Raw genomic sequence first — 20,387 nt, forward strand, 5'->3', positions numbered from 1 at the left:
AAGAGATCCAAATCAAATCAAATCAAATATCCTTGCTTCAGGGCCTGAGAAACAGGCAGTTAGATTTGGGTAGGTCATTTTAGGCCAAAATTGAATAAAAGGGCTAATCCTTAAGAGGTTTTAATATTCCTCCCAACTTTAAATCCAATCATATATTGTCTTAAAACAAATCAAAGTAAAAGTAATGAATTTCTTGCAGACAAAGATCTTTCCATCCTAGTCTATGTTTTCAGTGGTAGACATAGATTTGAAAATAACTCATTCATAATGAATATAAATCTATATTAATTGTTGACATTTGTCACAATCTTTTTAGTGTGGTTGTATTTAGGCTATGTTGTTGTATTTTACAGTCTGAAAGCTTGATGTACCAATTGTTGTTATATTTATCTTCATAACTGTAAATGTATCACTTGTATTCCAAAACAAATAAGCCATTTTGAACACCCCGGGTTGTCAAGAAATCCCTCACTTGATTTCTAACGGACATGGGAAATGATATAACAACCATTGTTGGGTGCCATTCATTTTCGGCCCTGTGAAGCTAATGTTAATCAGAGACTGATATAGTTGGAACAAACTAAATAACCCTACAAATACACTTAAAAAAATTGTATGTGGCAACCAACAACAGTCAATGTAAGTAGATCATATTTTGAATAAACTAGTAAGGAGGTTTCTGGCCTGGACTTTTTATGTATTGGCAAGGTTTCACACGAAAATGTAAATCACGCTGTCAATTGGAAAATTTCAATTGCATTCTCCTCTTGTTCTCTCTCCTCATCTCATTCTCAAAACCCATTGGATAAGAAAGCCAGAGGTCCCGCCCCTCTGACCTTCTCCAATGGGTTTTGAGAAGGAGATGAGGAGAGCGGAGAAAGGAAGAAAGAAATATGCAATTGAGACCTTCCTTTAGACATCAAACTATGAGAGACATTTAAAGCAAATTGATGACTCCTATGACGAATGACATCCTGTGACATGTTTGATCATGGTTAACAGTCTGCGTTGAAGAATGACTCCACATTTTAAAATACATAGGCACCACCTCATTTCATATTATTTGGTGCCTATCTTTCCTAATTCATTGGGATTACAGACTAAATATCGATCAACACCACAGATGGCGTGTGACATGGACTCATCTTGACGTTAGACTTTTATTGATCTGTGAAAATGTGTCTAAAATTGATAAAATTATTTCCAATATCCATCTTCAACGTTGGTCTGATTTGGTTAAATAATGTTATTTTGCCCAGTTTACACTCCAGTAGTCTTTCCCTGGATTCTCAAATACTAACGCAAAAACTAGGGGTGGTAAGTAGCTGTTAAGAGGACCAGTAACCGAAAGTTCACTGGTTCAAATCCCTGAGCTGACTAGGTGAAAAATCTGTCTGTGCCCTTGAGCAAGGCACTTAACCCTTATTGCTAATGTAAGTCGCTCTGCTAAATGACTAAAATGGAAAAGTAATTGTTATGCATCTCATATGTAGGCGTATGCATTATGTCTGGTGTATTTGGCTCTCTCTCCACATTAAAGATATGATATCAGTGTGCTTGTTGTATGATGACCTAGATGTAGGCCTAATTGTTCCTCTTCTCTCCATCTTCCAAACCCATGTTTCGTTTGTGGATACCACAAAACAAGACAGATTTCAAATGTATAGAATGAGACATACCCATTTCTACTTAGGTCTGGGATGCTGATTAGAACAACGTTGATGAACTGATAAAAAATGAACACACTTTGTTGTCCAAATTAGTTCATAGCACCCTCTAGTGACGTTGTTCTGCACCAAATATAGCCTGGACTCCACATTGAATATCGCTCATTGAGTCTGGAAATTCTCCAGTCGAGGACTTGATCAGCATCCTCTCAGAAACTATGGGTGGGTTTAGCCCACATGGCTTCTGAAGATTTGGTCTGATGACTGAAAAATCATGTTGCATAGATAGCACCCTTCATCAAAGGACAGATTCATTTCAGTGCCATACATGTTGAATCAATTACATAAAACAATACTACAAATGATGCAACTACAAATGCAAACTGAGAATGTGTCAGGAAAAGAGTGGTGGAAGGTGTAGTTTACAAATTGAAAAAATGATTCACATAATTATTTGATATTTTATGAGTGAAGTGGTATTACAGCCGACAGTTTTCGAACACAAAACCAAAGTAAAAATGAAAATACTGTCTATGGAGGAAATTGTATTTGCTAATTAAACCAATTAAAGGTTAAAAATAAATTTGTGGTAATTATGGTGACTTGAAACACAATCACATAAATTGACTAATCAATGAATAATAAATATAAACCCTTTACAGATAGAAACAGAGGAGGAGACAGGCAAGTGGGACAACCGTAGACAGGGTGGATGCAGGGATTGATCCCTGGTCTGCAATGCAGAGCAGTATATGACTGGCCATGAGAGTGACTGCTAGACCACAGGCTCTGCACGTCGAGGAAGGAATAATCAATGACCTCAGTCTCCTCCTCACTGTGCCATTACAATGGGCCCATCCACCTATAGCTCCTCTTCTGGTCCCTATGCTTTTTATCATACATTCCTCTTGAGAATTATTTTCCTTGACAATACTAATGTATAACAGAACAACAAATAATTAACGTTACATTATTAAGTTATACTATTGACTTTTACTACTCTAACTGAACCTTTGGCCATAGAGAAAAGCTGAAGTAATTTCACTCTAATCTTTTTAGTTTTGATACCATATATTACTGGGTTCAGACCTGGAGGAAATATGACAAATATCATTCCTGCAAATGTCTGAAGTAGGAGAGGAGTGTTTGGTATTCGATACACAAGGACAACAATGATACCTGAGAACTCATAGATTAGAAAGACAAGCAGGTGTGTGGCACATGTATGCAAGGCCTTTAGCTTGGCATCAGAGTCACTACCTCTAAAACATGTGAATAGAATGAATGAGTAGGAGAAGACCACAGAAAAAGCCCCTCCCCCATGGAGTACACCTGTGATAAATAAGCCATAGATGTTATTCACTGTGGTTTCTGTTGCACAGGTCAGTCTTAACAGGGACATGTTGTCACAATAGATGTTCACGATAACTGTTTTACAAACAGGGAAACGCAACGTGAGCCCGAACAGGATCCCAACCAGTAGAAAGTCAATCAGCCAAGCAGAGGCAATGAGACTTACAACAGTGTTCTTAGTCATGATGGAGTGGTACCTTAGTGGATGACAGATAGCTATGTAGCGATCAAACGACATGATAGACAATATGAGAAGTGTCGCTCCGCCATACATATGAATACAGAAAGCCTGAATCAAGCATGCTGGGTAAGTGATGTGCCTATCTTCAGACAATACATCTGACATGACCCTTGGAATCATGGCGCTTATACCGATCAAGTCATTGATGGATAAGTTGAGAAGGAACAGATACATAGGCCCGTGTAGATTTCTGTTGAAAACTATAACCGCAAGCAAAGACAGGTTACAGAACAGTGTAAATAAGTAGATGAGAGAGCCAATTAGGACAGTCAAATATTTCCCTTCAGAAGACAAGTCTATTTTGCCCAATATGAAAACAGCGTTGAGTACATCTATGGTTCGGTTCCCCATCCTCCTGTAGCGTTGAACCTCACGGCAGCTTGAAGAATTCTAAAAATGTCCCAAAACATCAACTTAAATGAACGGCAATTGTTATTGACTGATAGCCTTGGAGATGTAGAGTGCAGAACATGGAAGCATGTGGTTGCATGTATATTTATAAGAAAGCTGATCCTGTGCTTTGTGGTTCTACAACCTTACCTCAAAATATTATTGGTCTGTCATTAATAATGTATTAATGGATTTTGGAGGTGGTGATTGGACAATATAATTCAAGGGTGTCAAACTTATTCCATGGAGGGCGGAGTGTCAGTGGGTTTTTGGATTTTCCTTTAAATTAAGACCTAGACAACCAGGTCAGGGGAGTTCCTTACTAATTAGTGACCTTAATTCATCATTCAAGTAAAAGGGATGAGCAAAAACACGCAGATACTCGGCCTTCCATGTAATGAGTTTGACAAAACATTTTACCTGGCAAGTCAGTTAAGAACAAATTCTTATTTTCAATCAGGGGCAGAATGACAGATTTGTACCTTGTCAGCTCGGGGGATTTGAACTTGCAACCTTTCAGTTACTAGTCTAACCACTAGGCTACTCTCCCGCCCCATTTGACACATGATGTAAATGATTAGATCATCTCTTTCAGAATGCAAATGTCATATCAGGATGCCAACTACAGCTGAACTAAGACTTTTCGTAAATTTACAAAACGTATAAACCTGGCACATGAGATTACATATTCAAATTTAAGAAATTATTAACTATTCTTAAAAATAAGCATATTTCATTGGGAGCCTTTGTTCTCTAGTGCAATAAACTTCCCACAATCAGAAAATATACAATACTCTAAGAACAATGGCTCTTCTAAGCTTCAATAAAACCTTTAAAAAAAACGTTTTCACTTTATTTGCTATTAGCCTGGTTATGCACTCACTGCAGTAAAACATTTAAAAAAGAACGGACATGGAACGAGATGGGAACAGCATCAGCAAACTGATAATACAGACAAAAAACTATGACTGCAGCAGTGGGAAACAGAGCAGGGAACTGACACATATAGGGGGGGTAATAAACAGGTGATGAGTGAGTCCAGGTGATCAGAGCAGGGAACTGACAAATATAGGGGAGGTAATAAACAGGTGATGAGTGAGTCCAGGTGATCAGAGCAGGGAACTGACACATATAGGGGAGGTAATAAACAGGTGATGAGTGAGTCCAGGTGATCAGAGCAGGGAACTGACAAATATAGGGGAGGTAATAAACTGGTAATGAGTGAGTCCAGGTGATCAGAGCAGGGAACTGACAAATATAGGGGAGGTAATAAACAGGTGATGAGTGAGTCCAGGTGATCAGAGCAGGGAACTGACACACATAGGGGAGGTAATAAACAGGTGATGAGTGAGTCCAGGTGATCAGAGCAGGGAACTGACACATATAGGGGAGGTAATAAACAGGTGATGAGTGAGTCCATGTGATCAGAGCAGGGAACTGACACATATAGGGGAGGTAATAAACAGGTGATGAGTGAGTCCAGGTGATCAGAGCAGGGAACTGACAAATATAGGGGAGGTAATAAACAGGTGATGAGTGAGTCCAGGTGATCAGAGCAGGGAACTGACACACATAGGGGAGGTAATAAACAGGTGATGAGTGAGTCCAGGTGATCAGAGCAGGGAACTGACACATATAGGGGAGGTAATAAACAGGTGATGAGTGAGTCCAGGTGATCAGAGCAGGGAACTGACACATATAGGGGAGGTAATAAACAGGTGATGAGTGAGTCCAGGTGATCAGAGCAGGGAACTGACACATATAGGGGAGGTAATAAACAGGTGAGTGAGTCCAGGTGAGTCCAATATTGCTGATGCGCGTGACGAGGGAAGGCAGGTGTGTGTGATGGATGGCAGGAGTGCGTGATGCAGGGCAACCTGGCGCCCTCAAGCACCAGGGGGAGGGAAGAGCTGGAGCAGACGTGGCACTCCTATGCATTTAACCTAGGTATTTGAAAATCCTTTCAAGTACAATTTGGTTGACTATTTGGTTTTTACAAATACTCAAATATTGAAATAATAAATACTAAAATATTGAAATATCAAATAGTCAAATACAGATGTTTGCTACAGACATGCTTTGGCAGGGCCATGGTTGTTCAGGCCTTCATCAGAACAAAGCCATGGAACTTGGTAACTGATGAACCATATGTTCTGCAGATAAAGCACCCAAATAGTAAAAAAGAAAGAAAGAGAGATGGTTACTTATGGAAGGATTTTATAGTGGTTTTATAGTGAAAGTGAACTGTCTTTCACATGATTCATACACTATTTCTGTATTATATTATAAAAAATAACACTTTAACATGAATTGGATGTTCTTGATGGGTGGAGCCTTTCCCCTCCACTTTTGTCAGCTAATTTCTGTTTACTTACAGTATGTCTTATTTCACCAAAGACGAGGAGAGCGCTGCATAGTCTGTCATATCAGACTGCATTCATACATTTGTTGTTGCTACTGTAGCATTCATTAATAGGCCTTTATATTATCAGCCTATGTATAATGCATTATGCATGAATTACTGAAAACAATGTCACTTTTTTGCTATAAGCGTTTATAACTGGCTACGAGACTATTGTAGCAACATTAATTTACCATGTTGATACCTTCTGGAAACAAAGCTTGGTTTATAAGGAGGATGGGATCCACTCAAATCATTTGGGTTCCAAGCTCCTTTCAGAGCATTAAAAGGCTGCATTGAGAAAATGACTTATCAATGACCCAAGCCCAGCTCAGTTAAACCCTACCATTGTGACACAGAGCTGGCATACTGCTTTAGCAGATGTACATTATACCAGGGGCGTTGGAAGACACAATGTAAGTAATCTCATTTATGTCCCTCTAACTGCCCTAAACGCCCGTGCTGATCCTACAGATTTTGTATGCAGTTATCATGTGTCCATGAACCAGATTTATACTGTTAGCACTGAGGGGGTGTGCCTTAGCAGGAAGTCCACTGTGTGCAGTTCACCCTGCACTAACATAAATAACATGAGCATGCCTACATCTGCTAAGCTTCCCAGTAAAAGCAATGAAAACAATCAAGCATCCCATAAAAGTGCTAAATATAGCCCATATTAGCATATGTAGCTTAAGGGACAAGGTTCATGAAATCAATCATTTTCTAGTAACAGATGAGATTCATATTCTGACAATCTCTGAAACTCACTTAGATAATACCTTTGATGATACAGTGGTAGCAATTCATGGTTATAACATCTACAGAAATGCCAGAAATGCCAGGTGGAGGTGTTGACTTTTATATTCAGAACCACATTCCTGTAAAGTTTAGATAGGATCTCATGTTAAATACTGTTGAAGTAATATGGCTACTGGTTCATATGCCTCACCTAAAGCCCATTCTGGTGAGAAGCTGCTTTTGAAAACCAAGTGCTATCAGTCAGTATGTGAAATGCTTGATAATGTATGTGATATCAACAGAGAGGTATATTTTATGGGAGATTTAAATATTGACTGGCTTTCATCAAGCTGCCCACTCAAGAAAAAGCTTAAAACTCTAACTATTACCTGCAACCTGATTCAGTTTAACTGTCAACCTACCTGGGTAGTTATAAACAGCACAGAAAGACAATCATCAACATGTATTGAGCACATATCCTTCCTGTTTGGCCCTGTCCGATGGTATCATCGGATGGGGCCACAGTGTCTCCTGACCCCTCCTGTCTCATACTCCAGTATTTATGCTGCAGTAGTTAATGTGTCGGGGGGCTAGGGTCAGTTTGTTATATCTGGAGTACTTCTCCTGTCCTATCCGGTGTCCTGTGTGAATTTAAGTATGCTCTCTCTAATTCTCTCTTTCTTTCTCTCGGAGGACCTGAGCCCTAGGACCATGCCTCAGGACTACCTGGCATGATGACTCCTTGCTGTCCCCAGTCCACATGGCCGTGCTGCTGCTCCAGTTTCAATTGTTCTGCCTGTGATTATTATTATTTGACCATGCTGGTTATTTATGAACATTTGAACATCTTGGCCATGTTCTGTTATAATCTCCACCCGGCACAGCCAGAAGAGGACTGGCCACCCCACACAGCCTGGTTCCTCTCTAGGTTTCTTCCTAGGTTTTGGCCTTTCTAGGGAGTTTTTCCTAGCCACCGTGCTTCTACACCTGCATTGCTTGCTGTTTGGGGTTTTAGGCTGGGTTTCTGTACAGCACTTTGGGATATCAGCTGATGTAAGAAGGGCTATATAAAGACATTTGATTGGATTTGATCTTAACTAATGCAGCAGAAATTTGCTTTAAAGCCGTAATCAAATCCATTGGCCGTAATGATCCATGGACTGAGCCTAATATAGTGTTTAAGAGGTCATACAATACGTTTTGTAGTGGTTCCTATGTTGTTGATGTAAATAATATTTGTTGGTCTGTGGTGTGTAATGAAGAGCAACCAGAAGCTGCATTTGACACATTTATGAAATTGCTCTTTCCAGTTACTAATAAGCATGCACCCATGACTGACTGAAAATGACTCTAAAAAAGGTTAACACCCAATGGATTGATGAGGAATTTAAAATGGTATGGTTGAGTGGGATGAGGCAAAAGGAATATGGACCCTTACAAATCAGCCGGGCTAGACAATCTGGACCCTTTCTTTCTAAAATGATCCTCCGCAATTGTTGCAACCCCTATTACTAGCCTGTTCAACCTCTCTTTCGTATCTTCTGAGATCCCCAAAGATTGGAAAGCTGCCGCGGTCATCCCCATCTTCAAACGGGGAGACACTCTAGACCCAAACTGTTACAGACCAATATCTATCTTACCCTGCCTTTCTAAGGTCTTCGAAAGCCAAGTTAACAAACAGATCACCGACCACTTCAAATCCCACCGTACCTTCTCCACTATGCAATCTGGTTTCCGAGCTGGTCATGGGTGCACATACAGGTCGCAGTGGTGGGTAGTATATGCGGCTTTGGTGACAAAACAGATGGCACTGTGATAGACTGCATCCAATTTGCTGAGTAGAGTGTTGGAGGCTATTTTGTAAATGACAGCCAAAATCGAGGATTGGAAGTATAGTCAGTTTTATGTCAGTATGTTTGGCAGCATGAGTGAAGGATGCTTTGTTGCGAAATGGAAGCCGATTCTAGATTTAATTTTGGATTGGAGATGCTTAACGTTAGTCTGGAAGGAGAGTTTACAATCTAACCAGACACCTAGGTATTTGCAGTTGTCCACATATTCTAAGTCAGAACTGTCCAGAGTAGTGATGCTGGTCGGGCGGGCAGGTGCGGGCAGCAATCGGTTGAAGAGAATGCATTTAGTTTTACTAGCATTTAAAATCAGTTGGAGGCCCCGGAAGGAGAGTTGTATGGCATTGAAGCTCGTTTGGTGGGTTATTTAACACATTGTCCAGAGAAGGGCCAGATGTATGCAGAATGGTGTCGTCTGCGTGGACGTGGATTAGAGATTCATCAGCGGCAAGAGTGACATCATTGATGTATACAGTGAACTGAGTCAGCCCGAGAATTGAACCCTGTGGCACCCCCATAGAGACTGCCAGAGGACCGGACAACAGGCCCTTCCGATTGACACACTGAACTCTATCTGAGAAGTAGTTGATGAACCAGGTGAGGCAGTAATTTGAGAAGCCAAGGCTATTGAGTATGTTGATAAGAATGCAGTGATTGATAGGGTCGAAAGCTTTGGCCAGGTGGATGAAGACGGCTGCACAGTACTGTCTTTTATCGATGGCGGTTATGACATCATTTAGGACCTTGAGCGTGGCTGAGGTGCAGACATGACCAGCTCGGAAACCAGATTGCATAGTGGAGAAGGTACGGTGGGATTCGAAATGGTCGGTGATCTGTTTGTTAACTTGGCTTTCGAAGATTTTAGAAAGGCAGAGCAGGATGGATATAGGTCTGTAACAGTTTGGGTCTAAAGTGTCTCCCTCTTTGAAGAGGGGGACGACCGCAGCAGCTTTCCAGTGTTTGGGGATCTCAGACGATACGAAAGATACACATACACATACACATACACATACACATACACATACACATACACATACACATACACATACACATACACATACACATACAAATACAAAATAAAACCTCCTGGATTTTATGAGAACCTATGCAAACTATATTCCCATTTGACATTTATTGTACAATGCATTACGTACTTGTTGCTCATAGAAAGATTGTTGATCATTCAGGAACTATAGTATCCTCATTTGAAAATATTACATGAAGCATCAAATAGCAGTTTTATACAGGTCAATTGAATCTGGGGCACATTGTGTCTCAACGTTCAATCTCAACATTGAGCATGAGGTCCACAACATGATTTGGAGCTTGATCATGTGCAGATTACAGTTAACAAGCTCTGTTAAAAAGGTGTTTTGTTGACTTGACAGCCGACACCTGATAGTAATGAACATTCATTCTTAGTTAGTTGACTCCTATAAGGATTTATTCAGTGTGCTGTGTATACCATAGACAACAAATGTGTAGTATTGTCCTCTTCTACAGTGCCTGAACAGAAAATAAAATGTATCTGTACATATAACAGTGGATACATTTCTGTAATGAGCTCGGTAGTGTGAGGTCCTCTCTATCTGTCTCTGTTACAACTGAAATGAAGCTTAGAGATGTTGCTACGACAAAGCACCCAATGGAATTATGACACAATGGTGTCATCATAACCTTCACCTTATAGGCTGCCTCTGTGAGCACGTGTCATTGGAGGGTCTCTCCTCACCTTAGGCCTTGTTATTGAAGAGTACACTTACCAACCATGTGTATACTGTAGCAACCACAATGTTTACTTTCTTTGAAACTTTGCTCATTAGGTTAATGACTGCTTTGTTTACAGCAGAGTTGATAGGAAGGGTGCGGCACACATGCTCCTCTCCTGGGTCCCTCTACCTCCCTACTTAGCCCTGGTAATGGACCTCTATGGAACGGCTGACAGCAAGAGCCTCAGGTTATTGTGTCAGTCATCTGTGAAAGAGTGGCGATATTTGACCAACTACAGATGGGGTCACCTCAGCTGGGGTCACCTCAGCTGGAATGGCTTTGGTCACACTGTACCAGTTTTGAGTTGGGCCACCTAAACATAAAACTAGTTCAACAGCCTTTTTGAATATACCCACCGTTTTTTGGCAAAGTGTTGAATGAAATTCAAATTTTGAGTTGGCCAAACTTTGTTCTGACTAAATGGGACAAGTTGGGGGAATGTTTAATCAACTTATTGTGTTGAGGAAATGTTTCTGACTCATGAGACAAGTTGATCGACTATGGATTTTTTTGTTAACAGATTGCTATTTTAAATATTTTGTTTTGTTTGCGACAAGTAAATAAATGTTGTACGTATCAAATGAATGAACCAGACAGTGGTCTCTTTAAAATCTATCAACACTGACCACCAGAGTGACTATCATAAATCATATTGTCTTTGGTCTGTTTCCAGCTATGGCTTCCTCCAGCAGTTCCAATGTTCTGTCTGTCTGTTCACTGAGCCAGTGTCCATCCCATGTGGGCACAACTATTGCAAGGCCTTTGTCAAAAGATATTAGGATAGCACTGGCCTGTAGCACTGACCCTGGAGGCAGAACTGAGTGGTTTCCGCTATATTATCCTTGGTTTTTGTTGTCATAATTTAACAGAGAGGCTAATGAGCGTAAACATTTGTCAAAAGAGATTAGGCCCTGATATGATAAAATACGATGGCGATAATTAGGTCCGTAGATCTATTAACAACATTACATTTAATGAGTTGTTAATACATAAATATGTGCTTGTTTTCTCACTTTAATTAAACCAAAACGACAGACTGCTTACAAAATATTGTTAAAAGCACAGGTGCAATTGGTGTTCGGTGTTATTGATGTTGGTACAGTGGGTGTTCAGTATTATTGACGTTGGTACAGTGGGTGTTCAGTATTATTGGTGTTGGTACAGTGGGTGTTCAGTATTATTGGTGTTGGTACAGTGGGTGTTCAGTATTATTGACATTGGTACAGTGGGTGTTCAGTATTATTGGTGTTGGTACAGTGGGTGTTCAGTATTATTGACATTGGTACAGTGGGTGTTCAGTATTATTGGTGTTGGTACAGTGGGTGTTCAGTATTATTGACATTGGTACAGTGGGTGTTCAGTATTATTGACTTTGGTACAGTGGGTGTTCAGTATTATTGGTGTTGGTACAGTGGGTGTTCAGTATTATTGACGTTGGTACAGTGGGTGTTCAGTATTATTGGTGTTGGTACAGTGGGTGTTCAGTATTATTGACATTGGTACAGTGGGTGTTCAGTATTATTGGTGTTGGTACAGTGGGTGTTCAGTATTATTGGTGTTGGTACAGTGGGTGTTCAGTATTATTGACATTGGTACAGTGGGTGTTCAGTATTATTGACATTGGTACAGTGGGTGTTCAGTATTATTGACGTTGGTACAGTGGGTGTTCAGTATTATTGGTGGTGGTACAGTGGGTGTTCAGTATTATTGACATTGGTACAGTGGGTGTTCAGTATTATTGACGTTGGTACAGTGGGTGTTCAGTATTATTGGTGTTGGTACAGTGGGTGTTCAGTATTATTGACATTGGTACAGTGGGTGTTCAGTATTATTGACGTTGGTACAGTGGGTGTTCAGTATTATTGACGTTGGTACAGTGGGTGTTCAGTATTATTGGTGTTGGTACAGTGGGTGTTCAGTATTATTGGTGTTGGTACAGTGGGTGTTCAGTATTATTGACGTTGGTACATTGGGTGTTCAGTATTATTGGTGTTGGTACAGTGGGTGTTCAGTATTATTGACATTGGTACAGTGGGTGTTCAGTATTATTGGTGTTGGTACAGTGGGTGTTCAGTATTATTGACATTGGTACAGTGGGTGTTCAGTATTATTGGTGTTGGTACAGTGGGTGTTCAGTATTATTGACATTGGTACAGTGGGTGTTCAGTATTATTGGTGTTGGTACAGTGGGTGTTCAGTATTATTGGCGTTGGTACAGTGGGTGTTCAGTATTATTGACATTGGTACAGTGGGTGTTCAGTATTATTGGTGTTGGTACAGTGGGTGTTCAGTATTATTGTAAAATGTTGTCAGGGAGGTATTAAATGACCAGAAAGATTGTCTTGCCTTGGTCAATGTTTGGTTTAGAAGTTCATTTTGTATCTTCGGATAATTTATGGATAATGAAATGTAATAACTCATTAATCTGTAAATTCTCTCTTCCAGACACACAGCGTCCCCTCACATGGGTTTTTCTGTGCTCCTTTACAATGGAATGGAATCATCAGATGATGGATTCTATATTACAGCCTTCCACACACTGGGCAATGAGAACTACCTCATCTTAGCTCTATCTATAATGTACTGTACATCGTCACTCTAACGGGTAACTTTGCTCTGATAGCAGTCTTCATTATAAACACAAGCCTACCAAATCCCAAAGATGTTGCAGTGTGGAATTTAACAATAGTAGACATCTCTTTGAACACTGTTATCATCCCCCAGATGGTGCCTGTATTTGTGTTCAATCTGAACTACGTCTCCATTGGGACGTGTTTTTCTCAGATGTTCTTCACTCATTTTTTGGGTGATATTGATTCCTTTTTTCCTGGCTCTCCTAGCGTACGACCGTGTGATAGCCATCTGTTTCCATCTGCGTTACCTCACCATCAACACCAACCTGAGGTTGCTGCTAATCCTGGTAGGGATCTGGACCCTGGCCTTCCTTTTGGAGGTCTCCCCTGTCACCCTGGCCTCTAGTCTGCCTTACTGTGCCTCCAGGGTGGTGCATAGCTCTTGCTGTGAACACAGCCCTGTATACAGACTGGCCAGCTTCAACATGAAACTACCGACAGCTAAGTCTCTGGTTGTCCTGTTAGGCCCGCGGTCCTTCATTATCTTCACCTATGCTGTGGTGGTGGTTCAGCAAAATGCTTATGTGTTATGTGTTTATCGCCACACCTTTTATACCTGATATAAACTGTATGATCCCTAAGTGTAGATAATTTGCCTCAAGTGTTTATATGTTGTTCTGTAATTTAGCCATTTAGCAGTCAATCTATGCAGAAAAAATGGGTTAAGTGCCGTGCTCAAGGGCACATCGACAGATCTTTCACCTGGTCGACTCGGGGATTCAACCCAGCAACCCAACCCAACCTTTCAGTTACTGGCCCAACATTCTTAACCACTGGGCTACCTGCCGCACATCTGAGTTACCCCGTTGTAGGTACATGTGAATGATGCAGTAAAGAAAAGAGTGTATATCATGTCACAGTGCACAATTTCCTTCTTATTTTTACTGGATATGTTAATTTTACTGTTGATATTATCAATCAAACTGGGGACCCCGGTCAGAGACGATGTCCAGAGGAAGTCTGTGACGGCGGAAAAGATGCTGAATGACAAGCTGAGCAATCTCACGGGCAGATGGAAGCTTAGGCAGCGGAATGAAAAGTGCCACTGTAACGAATCTCTTCGTCGTCTGAGGAGGAGTAGGAAAGATCGGACCAATATGCAGCGTGGTAAGTGTCCATGTTAATTTATTATACTTAACACAAAAAAACAAAATAACAAAGCGAATGGAAGAAACGAAACAGTTCTGTAAGGTGACAAACTAAACAGAAAACAACTACCCACAAATCATAGCGGGAACACAGGCTACCTAAGTATGGTTCTCAATCAGAGACAATGATTGACAGCTGCCTCTGATTGGGAACCATACCAGGCCAAACACAGAAATACAAAACCTAGAACAAAAACATAGAATGCCCACCCCAACTCACGCCCTGACCAAACTAAAACAGAGACATAAAAAAGGAGCTAAGGTCAGGATGTGACAGCCACCTTGGGAAAACGGTCCACAATGACTAGGATGTTAGTGTGGCCTGCTGAGGATGGAAGACCCGTGATGAAATCCATAGAGAGATGAGACCAGGGTCGAGAAGGTGTTGACAGCGGATGAAGAAGCCCCAGAGGCTGCTGACGAGGAGTTTTGTTCGGGGCATGTCGGATAAGCAGCCACAAAGGTAGAGTGTCCACCTCCGCTGAGGTCCACCAAAACCACCTCCTAAGAAACTTTAGAATTCTGAGCCCTCCCGGATGAGAGGTGAGACGTACCTTGGAAGAAGTACCTTGGACAGTGCCCCAAGAGGGACAAAAAGTATGTTTGGTGGACAGCCGTCTGGAACTGCCTCCCTACCTTGCGCCTCCCTCACTACAGTCTCTATACCCCAGGACACCGGCGCGAGGATGAGCGACCTGAAAATTATGGATGCAAGTGGCCGATCCTCACTGGAGCTGGGGAACTGGCAAGAAAGAGCATCCGGCTTCACGTTCTTAAACCCAGGAAGGTAAGATGACGTGAATTTGAACCGAGTGAAGAAGAGAGCCCAACGAGCCTGTCAGGGACTGAGGCGTTTAGCCTCCTGGATGTAGTCCAAACCGTAAAGGGATGTTCCGAACCCTCCAACCAGGGCCGCCACTCCTCCAAAGCCAGTTTGACCGCAAGAAGCTCCCGATTTCCTTGGGGAGTGTTGTTACCCTTATCTTGTTTTCTAGTTTCCAGTTTACCCTGATTTAATTCTTAGCGGTTTCACCTGTGTTTGATTACCCTCTCAGTTCACCTGGTTGCCTTGTAATTTAGGTTCCTCTGTTTGCCTGCATCTTTGCTTAGGGCACAGGTTTGTTTAGTGTACTCGTGTGTTATTGCTTTGTTTTCTATAAAGACCTTAGTAAAAGTTCTTGATTTACCCTTACCTCTGCTTGCTGTGTTTCTCTGTGCCTGGGTCCGAGTACGTACTAGTATTACTGTCACACCCTTCCCTCCTAGGTAACCTGCACTTGGTGCAGTCCTCAGACCTCCTGGCTGCCATCCTCACTGTGTCTGTCATCCTGCCATCCTCACTGTGTCTGTCATCCTGCCATCCTCACTATGTCTGTCATCCTCACTGTGTCTGTCATCCTGCCATCCTCACTGTCTGCCATCCTGCCATCCTCACTGTGTCTGTCATCCTGCCATCCTCACTGTTTCTGTCATCCTGCCATCCTCACTGTGTCTGCCATTCTGCCATCCTCACTGTTTCTGCCATCCTGCCATCCTCACTGTGTCTGTCATCCTGTCATCCTGCCATCACTGTGTCTGCATTCATCAATGTGTCTGCCATCCTGCCATCCTCACTGTGTCTGCCATCCTGCCATCCTCACTGTGTCTGCCATCCTCACTGTGTCTGCCATCCTCACTGTGTCTGTCACCCTGCCATCCTCACTGTGTCTGTCACTCTGCCATCCTCACTGTGTCTGTCATCCTCACTGTGTCTGTCATCCTGTCATCCTCACTGTGTCTGTCATTCTGCCATCCTCACTGTTTCTGTCATCCTGCCATCCTCACTGTGTCTGTCATCCTGCCATCCTCACTATGTCTGTCATCCTCACTGTGTCTGTCATCCTGCCATCCTCACTGTCTGCCATCCTGCCATCCTCACTGTGTCTGTCATCCTGCCATCCTCACTGTTTCTGTCATCCTGCCATCCTCACTGTGTCTGCCATTCTGCCATCCTCACTGTGTCTGCCATCCTGCCATCCTCACTGTGTCTGTCATCCTGTCATCCTGCCATCACTGTGTCTGCATTCATCAATGTGTCTGCCATCCTGCCATCCTCACTGTGTCTGCCATCCTGCCATCCTCACTGTGTCTGCCATCCTCACTGTGTCTGCCATCCTCACTGTGTCTGTCACCCTGCCATCCTCACTGTGTCTGTCACTCTGCCATCCTCACTGTGTCTGTCATCCTCACTGTGTCTGTCATCCTGTCATCCTCACTGTGTCTGTCATTCTGCCATCCTCACTGTTTCTGTCATCCTGCCATCCTCACTGTGTCTGCCATCCTGCCATCCTCACTGTTTCTGCCATCCTGCCATCCTCACTGTGTCTGTCATCCTGCCATCCTCACGGTGTCTGCCATCCTGCCATCCTCACTCTGTCTGCCATCCTCACTGTGTCTGCCATCCTCACTGTGTCTGCCATCCTCACTGTGTCTGCCATCCTCACTGTGTCTGCCATCCTCACTGTGTCTGTCACCCTGCCATCCTCACTGTGTCTGTCACCCTGCCATCCTCACTGTGTCTGCCATCCTGCCATCCTCACTGTGTCTGCCATCCTCACTATGTCTGCCATCCTCACTGTGTCTGTCACCCTGCCATCCTCACTGTGTCTGTCACCCTGCCATTCTCACTGTGTCTGTCACCCTGCCATCCTCACTGTGTCTGTCATCCTGCCATCCTCACTGTGTCTGTCATCCTGCCATCCTCACTGTGTCTGTCATCCTGCCATCCTCACTGTTTCTGTCATCCTGCCATCCTCACTGTGTCTGTCATCCTGCCATCCTCAATATGTCTGTCATCCTCACTGTGTCTGTCATCCTGCCATCCTCACTGTGTCTGTCATCCTGCGATCCTCACTGTGTCTGCCATCCTGCCATCCTCACTGTGTCTGCCATCCTGCCATCCTCACTGTGTCTGCCATCCTGCCATCATCACGGTTTCTGCCATCCTCACTGTGTCTGTCACCCTGCCATCCTCACTGTGTCTGTCATCCTGCCATCCTCACTGTGTGCCATCCTCACTGTGTCTGTCACCCTGCCATCCTCACTGTGTCTGTTACCCTGCCATCCTCACTGTGTCTGTTACCCTGCCATCCTCACTGTGTCTGTCACCCTGCCATCCTCGCTGTGTCTGTCACCCTGCCATCCTCACTGTGTCTGTCACCCTGCCATCCTCACTGTGTCTGTCACCCTGCCATCCTCACTGTGTCTGTCACCCTGCCATCCTCACTGTGTCTGCCATCCTCACTGTGTCTGTCACCCTGCCATCCTCACTGTGTCTTCCATCCTCACTGTGTCTGTCACCCTGCCATACTCTCTGTGTCTGTCACCCTGCCATCCTCACTGTGTCTGTCACCCTGCCATCCTCACTGTGTCTGCCATCTTCACTGTGTCTGTCACCCTGCCATCCTCACTGTGTCTGTTACCCTGCCATCCTCACTGTGTCTGTTACCCTGCCATCCTCACTGTGTCTGTCACCCTGCCATTCTCACTGTGTCTGTCACCCTGCCATCCTCACTGTGTCTGTCACCCTGCCAACCTCACTGTGTCTGTCACCCTGCCATCCTCACTGTGTCTGTCACCCTGCCATCCTCACTGTGTCTGTCACCCTGCCATCCTCACTGTGTCTTCCATCCTCACTGTGTCTGTCACCCTGCCATCCTCTCTGTGTCTGTCAGTCTTCCATCCTCACTGTGTCTGTCACCCTGCCATCCTCACTGTCTGTCACCCTGCCATCCTCACTGTGTCTGTCACCCTGCCATCCTCACTGTGTCTGTCACCCTGCCATCCTCACTGTGTCTGTCACCCTGCCATCCTCACTGTGTCTGTCACCCTGCCATCCTCACTGTGTCTGTCACCCTGCCATCCTCACTGTGTCTGTCACCCTGCCATCCTCACTGTGTCTGTCACCCTGCCATCCTCACTGTGTCTGCCATCCTGCCATCCTCACTGTGTCTGCCATCCTGCCATCCTCACTGTGTCTGTCACCCTGCCATCCTCACTGTGTCTGTCACCCTACCATCCTCACTGTGTCTGTCACCCTGCCATCCTCACTGTGTCTGTCACCCTGCCATCCTCACTGTGTCTGTCACCCTGCCATCCTCACTGTGTCTCTAATCCTGCCATCCTCACTGTCTGTCACCCTGCCATCCTCACTGTCTGTCACCCTGCCATCCTCACTGTGTCTGTCACCCTGCCATCCTCACTGTGTCTGTCACCCTGCCATCCTCACTGTGTCTGTCACCCTGCCATCCTCACTGTGTCTGCTATCCTGCCATCCTCACTGTCTGTCATCCTGCCATCCTCACTGTGTCCGTCACCCTGCCATCCTCACTGTGTCCGTCACCCTGCCATCCTCACTGTGGCTGCCATCCTCACTGTGGCTGCCATCCTGCCATTCTCACTGTGGCTGCCATCCTGCCATCCTCACTGTGGCTGCCATCCTGACTGTGTCTGCCATCCTCACTGTGGCTGTCATCCTGCCATCCTCACTGTGTCTGCCATCCTCACTGTGTCTGTCACCCTGCCATCCTCACTGTGTCAGTCACCCTGCCATCCTCACTGTGTCAGTCACCCTGCCATCCTCACTGTGTCAGTTACCCTGCCATCCTCACTGTGTCTGTCACCCTGCCATCCTCACTGTGTCTGTCACCCTGCCATCCTCACTGTGTCTGTCAGTCTTCCATCCTCACTGTGTCTGTCACCCTGCCATCCTCACTGTGTCTGTCACCCTGCCATCCTCACTGTCTGTCACCCTGCCATCCTCACTGTGTCTGTCACCCTGCCATCCTCACTGTGTCTGTCACCCTGCCATCCTCACTGTGTCTGTCACCCTGCCATCCTCACTGTGTCTGTCACCCTGCCATCCTCACTGTGTCAGTCACCCTGCCATCCTCACTGTGTCAGTCACCCTGCCATCCTCACTGTGTCAGTCACCCTGCCATCCTCACTGTGTCTGTCACCCTGCCATCCTCACTGTGTCTGTCACCCTGCCATCCTCACTGTGTCTGTCACCCTGCCATCCTCACTGTGTCTGTCACCCTGCCATCCTCACTGTGTCTGTCACCCTGCCATCCTCACTGTGTCTGTCACCCTGCCATCCTCACTGTGTCTGTCACCCTGCCATCCTCACTGTGTCTGTCACCCTGCCATCCTCACTATGTCTTTCACCCTGCCATCCTCACTGTGTCTGTCACCCTGCCATCCTCACTGTGTCTGTCACCCTGCCATCCTCACTGTGCCTGCCATCCATGCTCAACACTATCAACTACAGCCTAAAGACAGAGGAGCTGCAAGAGAAAATCATCAAACTGTATGTAAAGACAAAAGCTACTCCACACAAATGAGACCTTACATGGAGTTACTGATCTTATGTTTTCAGATCTTTAGTTTGGGTTCAATTCTGCAGCAAGAACTCAAGATTTAAGAAATGTTTCCAAGGCAACCTTCCCCTTTGTATCTACTTAATTTAAATATTTTTCTGTTGATACTGTTTAATACACACTAACTCTAAGATATTTGCAACAAAGCTACTTATGTCAATTCTGCTGAACATAGTATTTGAAGGTAATATATGTAACATATGGTAAATAAAATGCAATCTAATTTCAAATATATTTTTGTGTACATTTCAGAGATGTTTTTTTGCCACAGCTGTAATTTTGGGGTGTTTATATATAACATTAATTATTGGATGGATTAATCCTGCAACCATTATAAAGCTACTGTATTAACAGAAAGGTACTGTACAACATGTTGAGGTAAAATCATTCTGATAACTGACAGTGTGATAACTGACAGTACAGGGCATGATAAGTGAGTACAGGTATGTCACATAGTGATCACATACATTAATGGTATAAAGAGTCAAGTTTAAATGCAAAGTATGCAGATATACAGTATTTATGTTGAAAGAGTTCAACTCTAATTCAATTAAATAGCATATATTAATTAGTTCCACTAGATGACACTAAAACATATTCACTGGCAGATCCATAGTGTCGGGCTCTTTTCACAGGTAAAATTGTTTTTATAATACATTTCATGAATAAGGATTAATAGATTATTTATAAACCTTTAATACAAATGTATAATCATTGTAAGCATTTTTGTGAACAATTCTATATTTATTTTTTATTTATTCAGTTTAAGGTAACATACA

The 20,387-nt window shown here is 43.6% G+C and overlaps 1 protein-coding gene and 1 pseudogene across 1 annotated transcript; one reads left to right on the forward strand and one right to left on the reverse strand.

Annotated features, from left to right (window-relative positions):
* Window positions 1-468: 468 nt before the first annotated feature.
* On the reverse strand, window positions 469-3,612 carry LOC110507202 (olfactory receptor 4D1-like). The gene is made up of 2 exons (XM_021587095.2): window positions 2,757-3,612; window positions 469-479 (listed from the first exon to the last, which is right to left on the reverse strand). Exons 1-2 carry the CDS (start codon window positions 3,610-3,612, stop codon window positions 469-471), a joined length of 867 nt encoding a protein of 288 aa, XP_021442770.2.
* A 9,262-nt stretch (window positions 3,613-12,874) lies between these two features.
* Window positions 12,875-14,121, forward strand: LOC110507203 (annotated as a pseudogene).
* Window positions 14,122-20,387: the final 6,266 nt, after the last annotated feature.

The sequence above is a fragment of the Oncorhynchus mykiss genome, chromosome 27 (genome assembly GCF_013265735.2).
Source record: "Oncorhynchus mykiss isolate Arlee chromosome 27, USDA_OmykA_1.1, whole genome shotgun sequence".
In the NCBI taxonomy this organism is placed as follows: Eukaryota; Metazoa; Chordata; class Actinopteri; order Salmoniformes; family Salmonidae; genus Oncorhynchus; species Oncorhynchus mykiss.

Bases quoted from the DNA above. Each gene is read 5' to 3' on its own strand.
- LOC110507202 (XM_021587095.2), bottom strand. From the start codon at position 3,612: ATGGGGAACCGAACCATAGATGTACTCAACGCTGTTTTCATATTGGGC.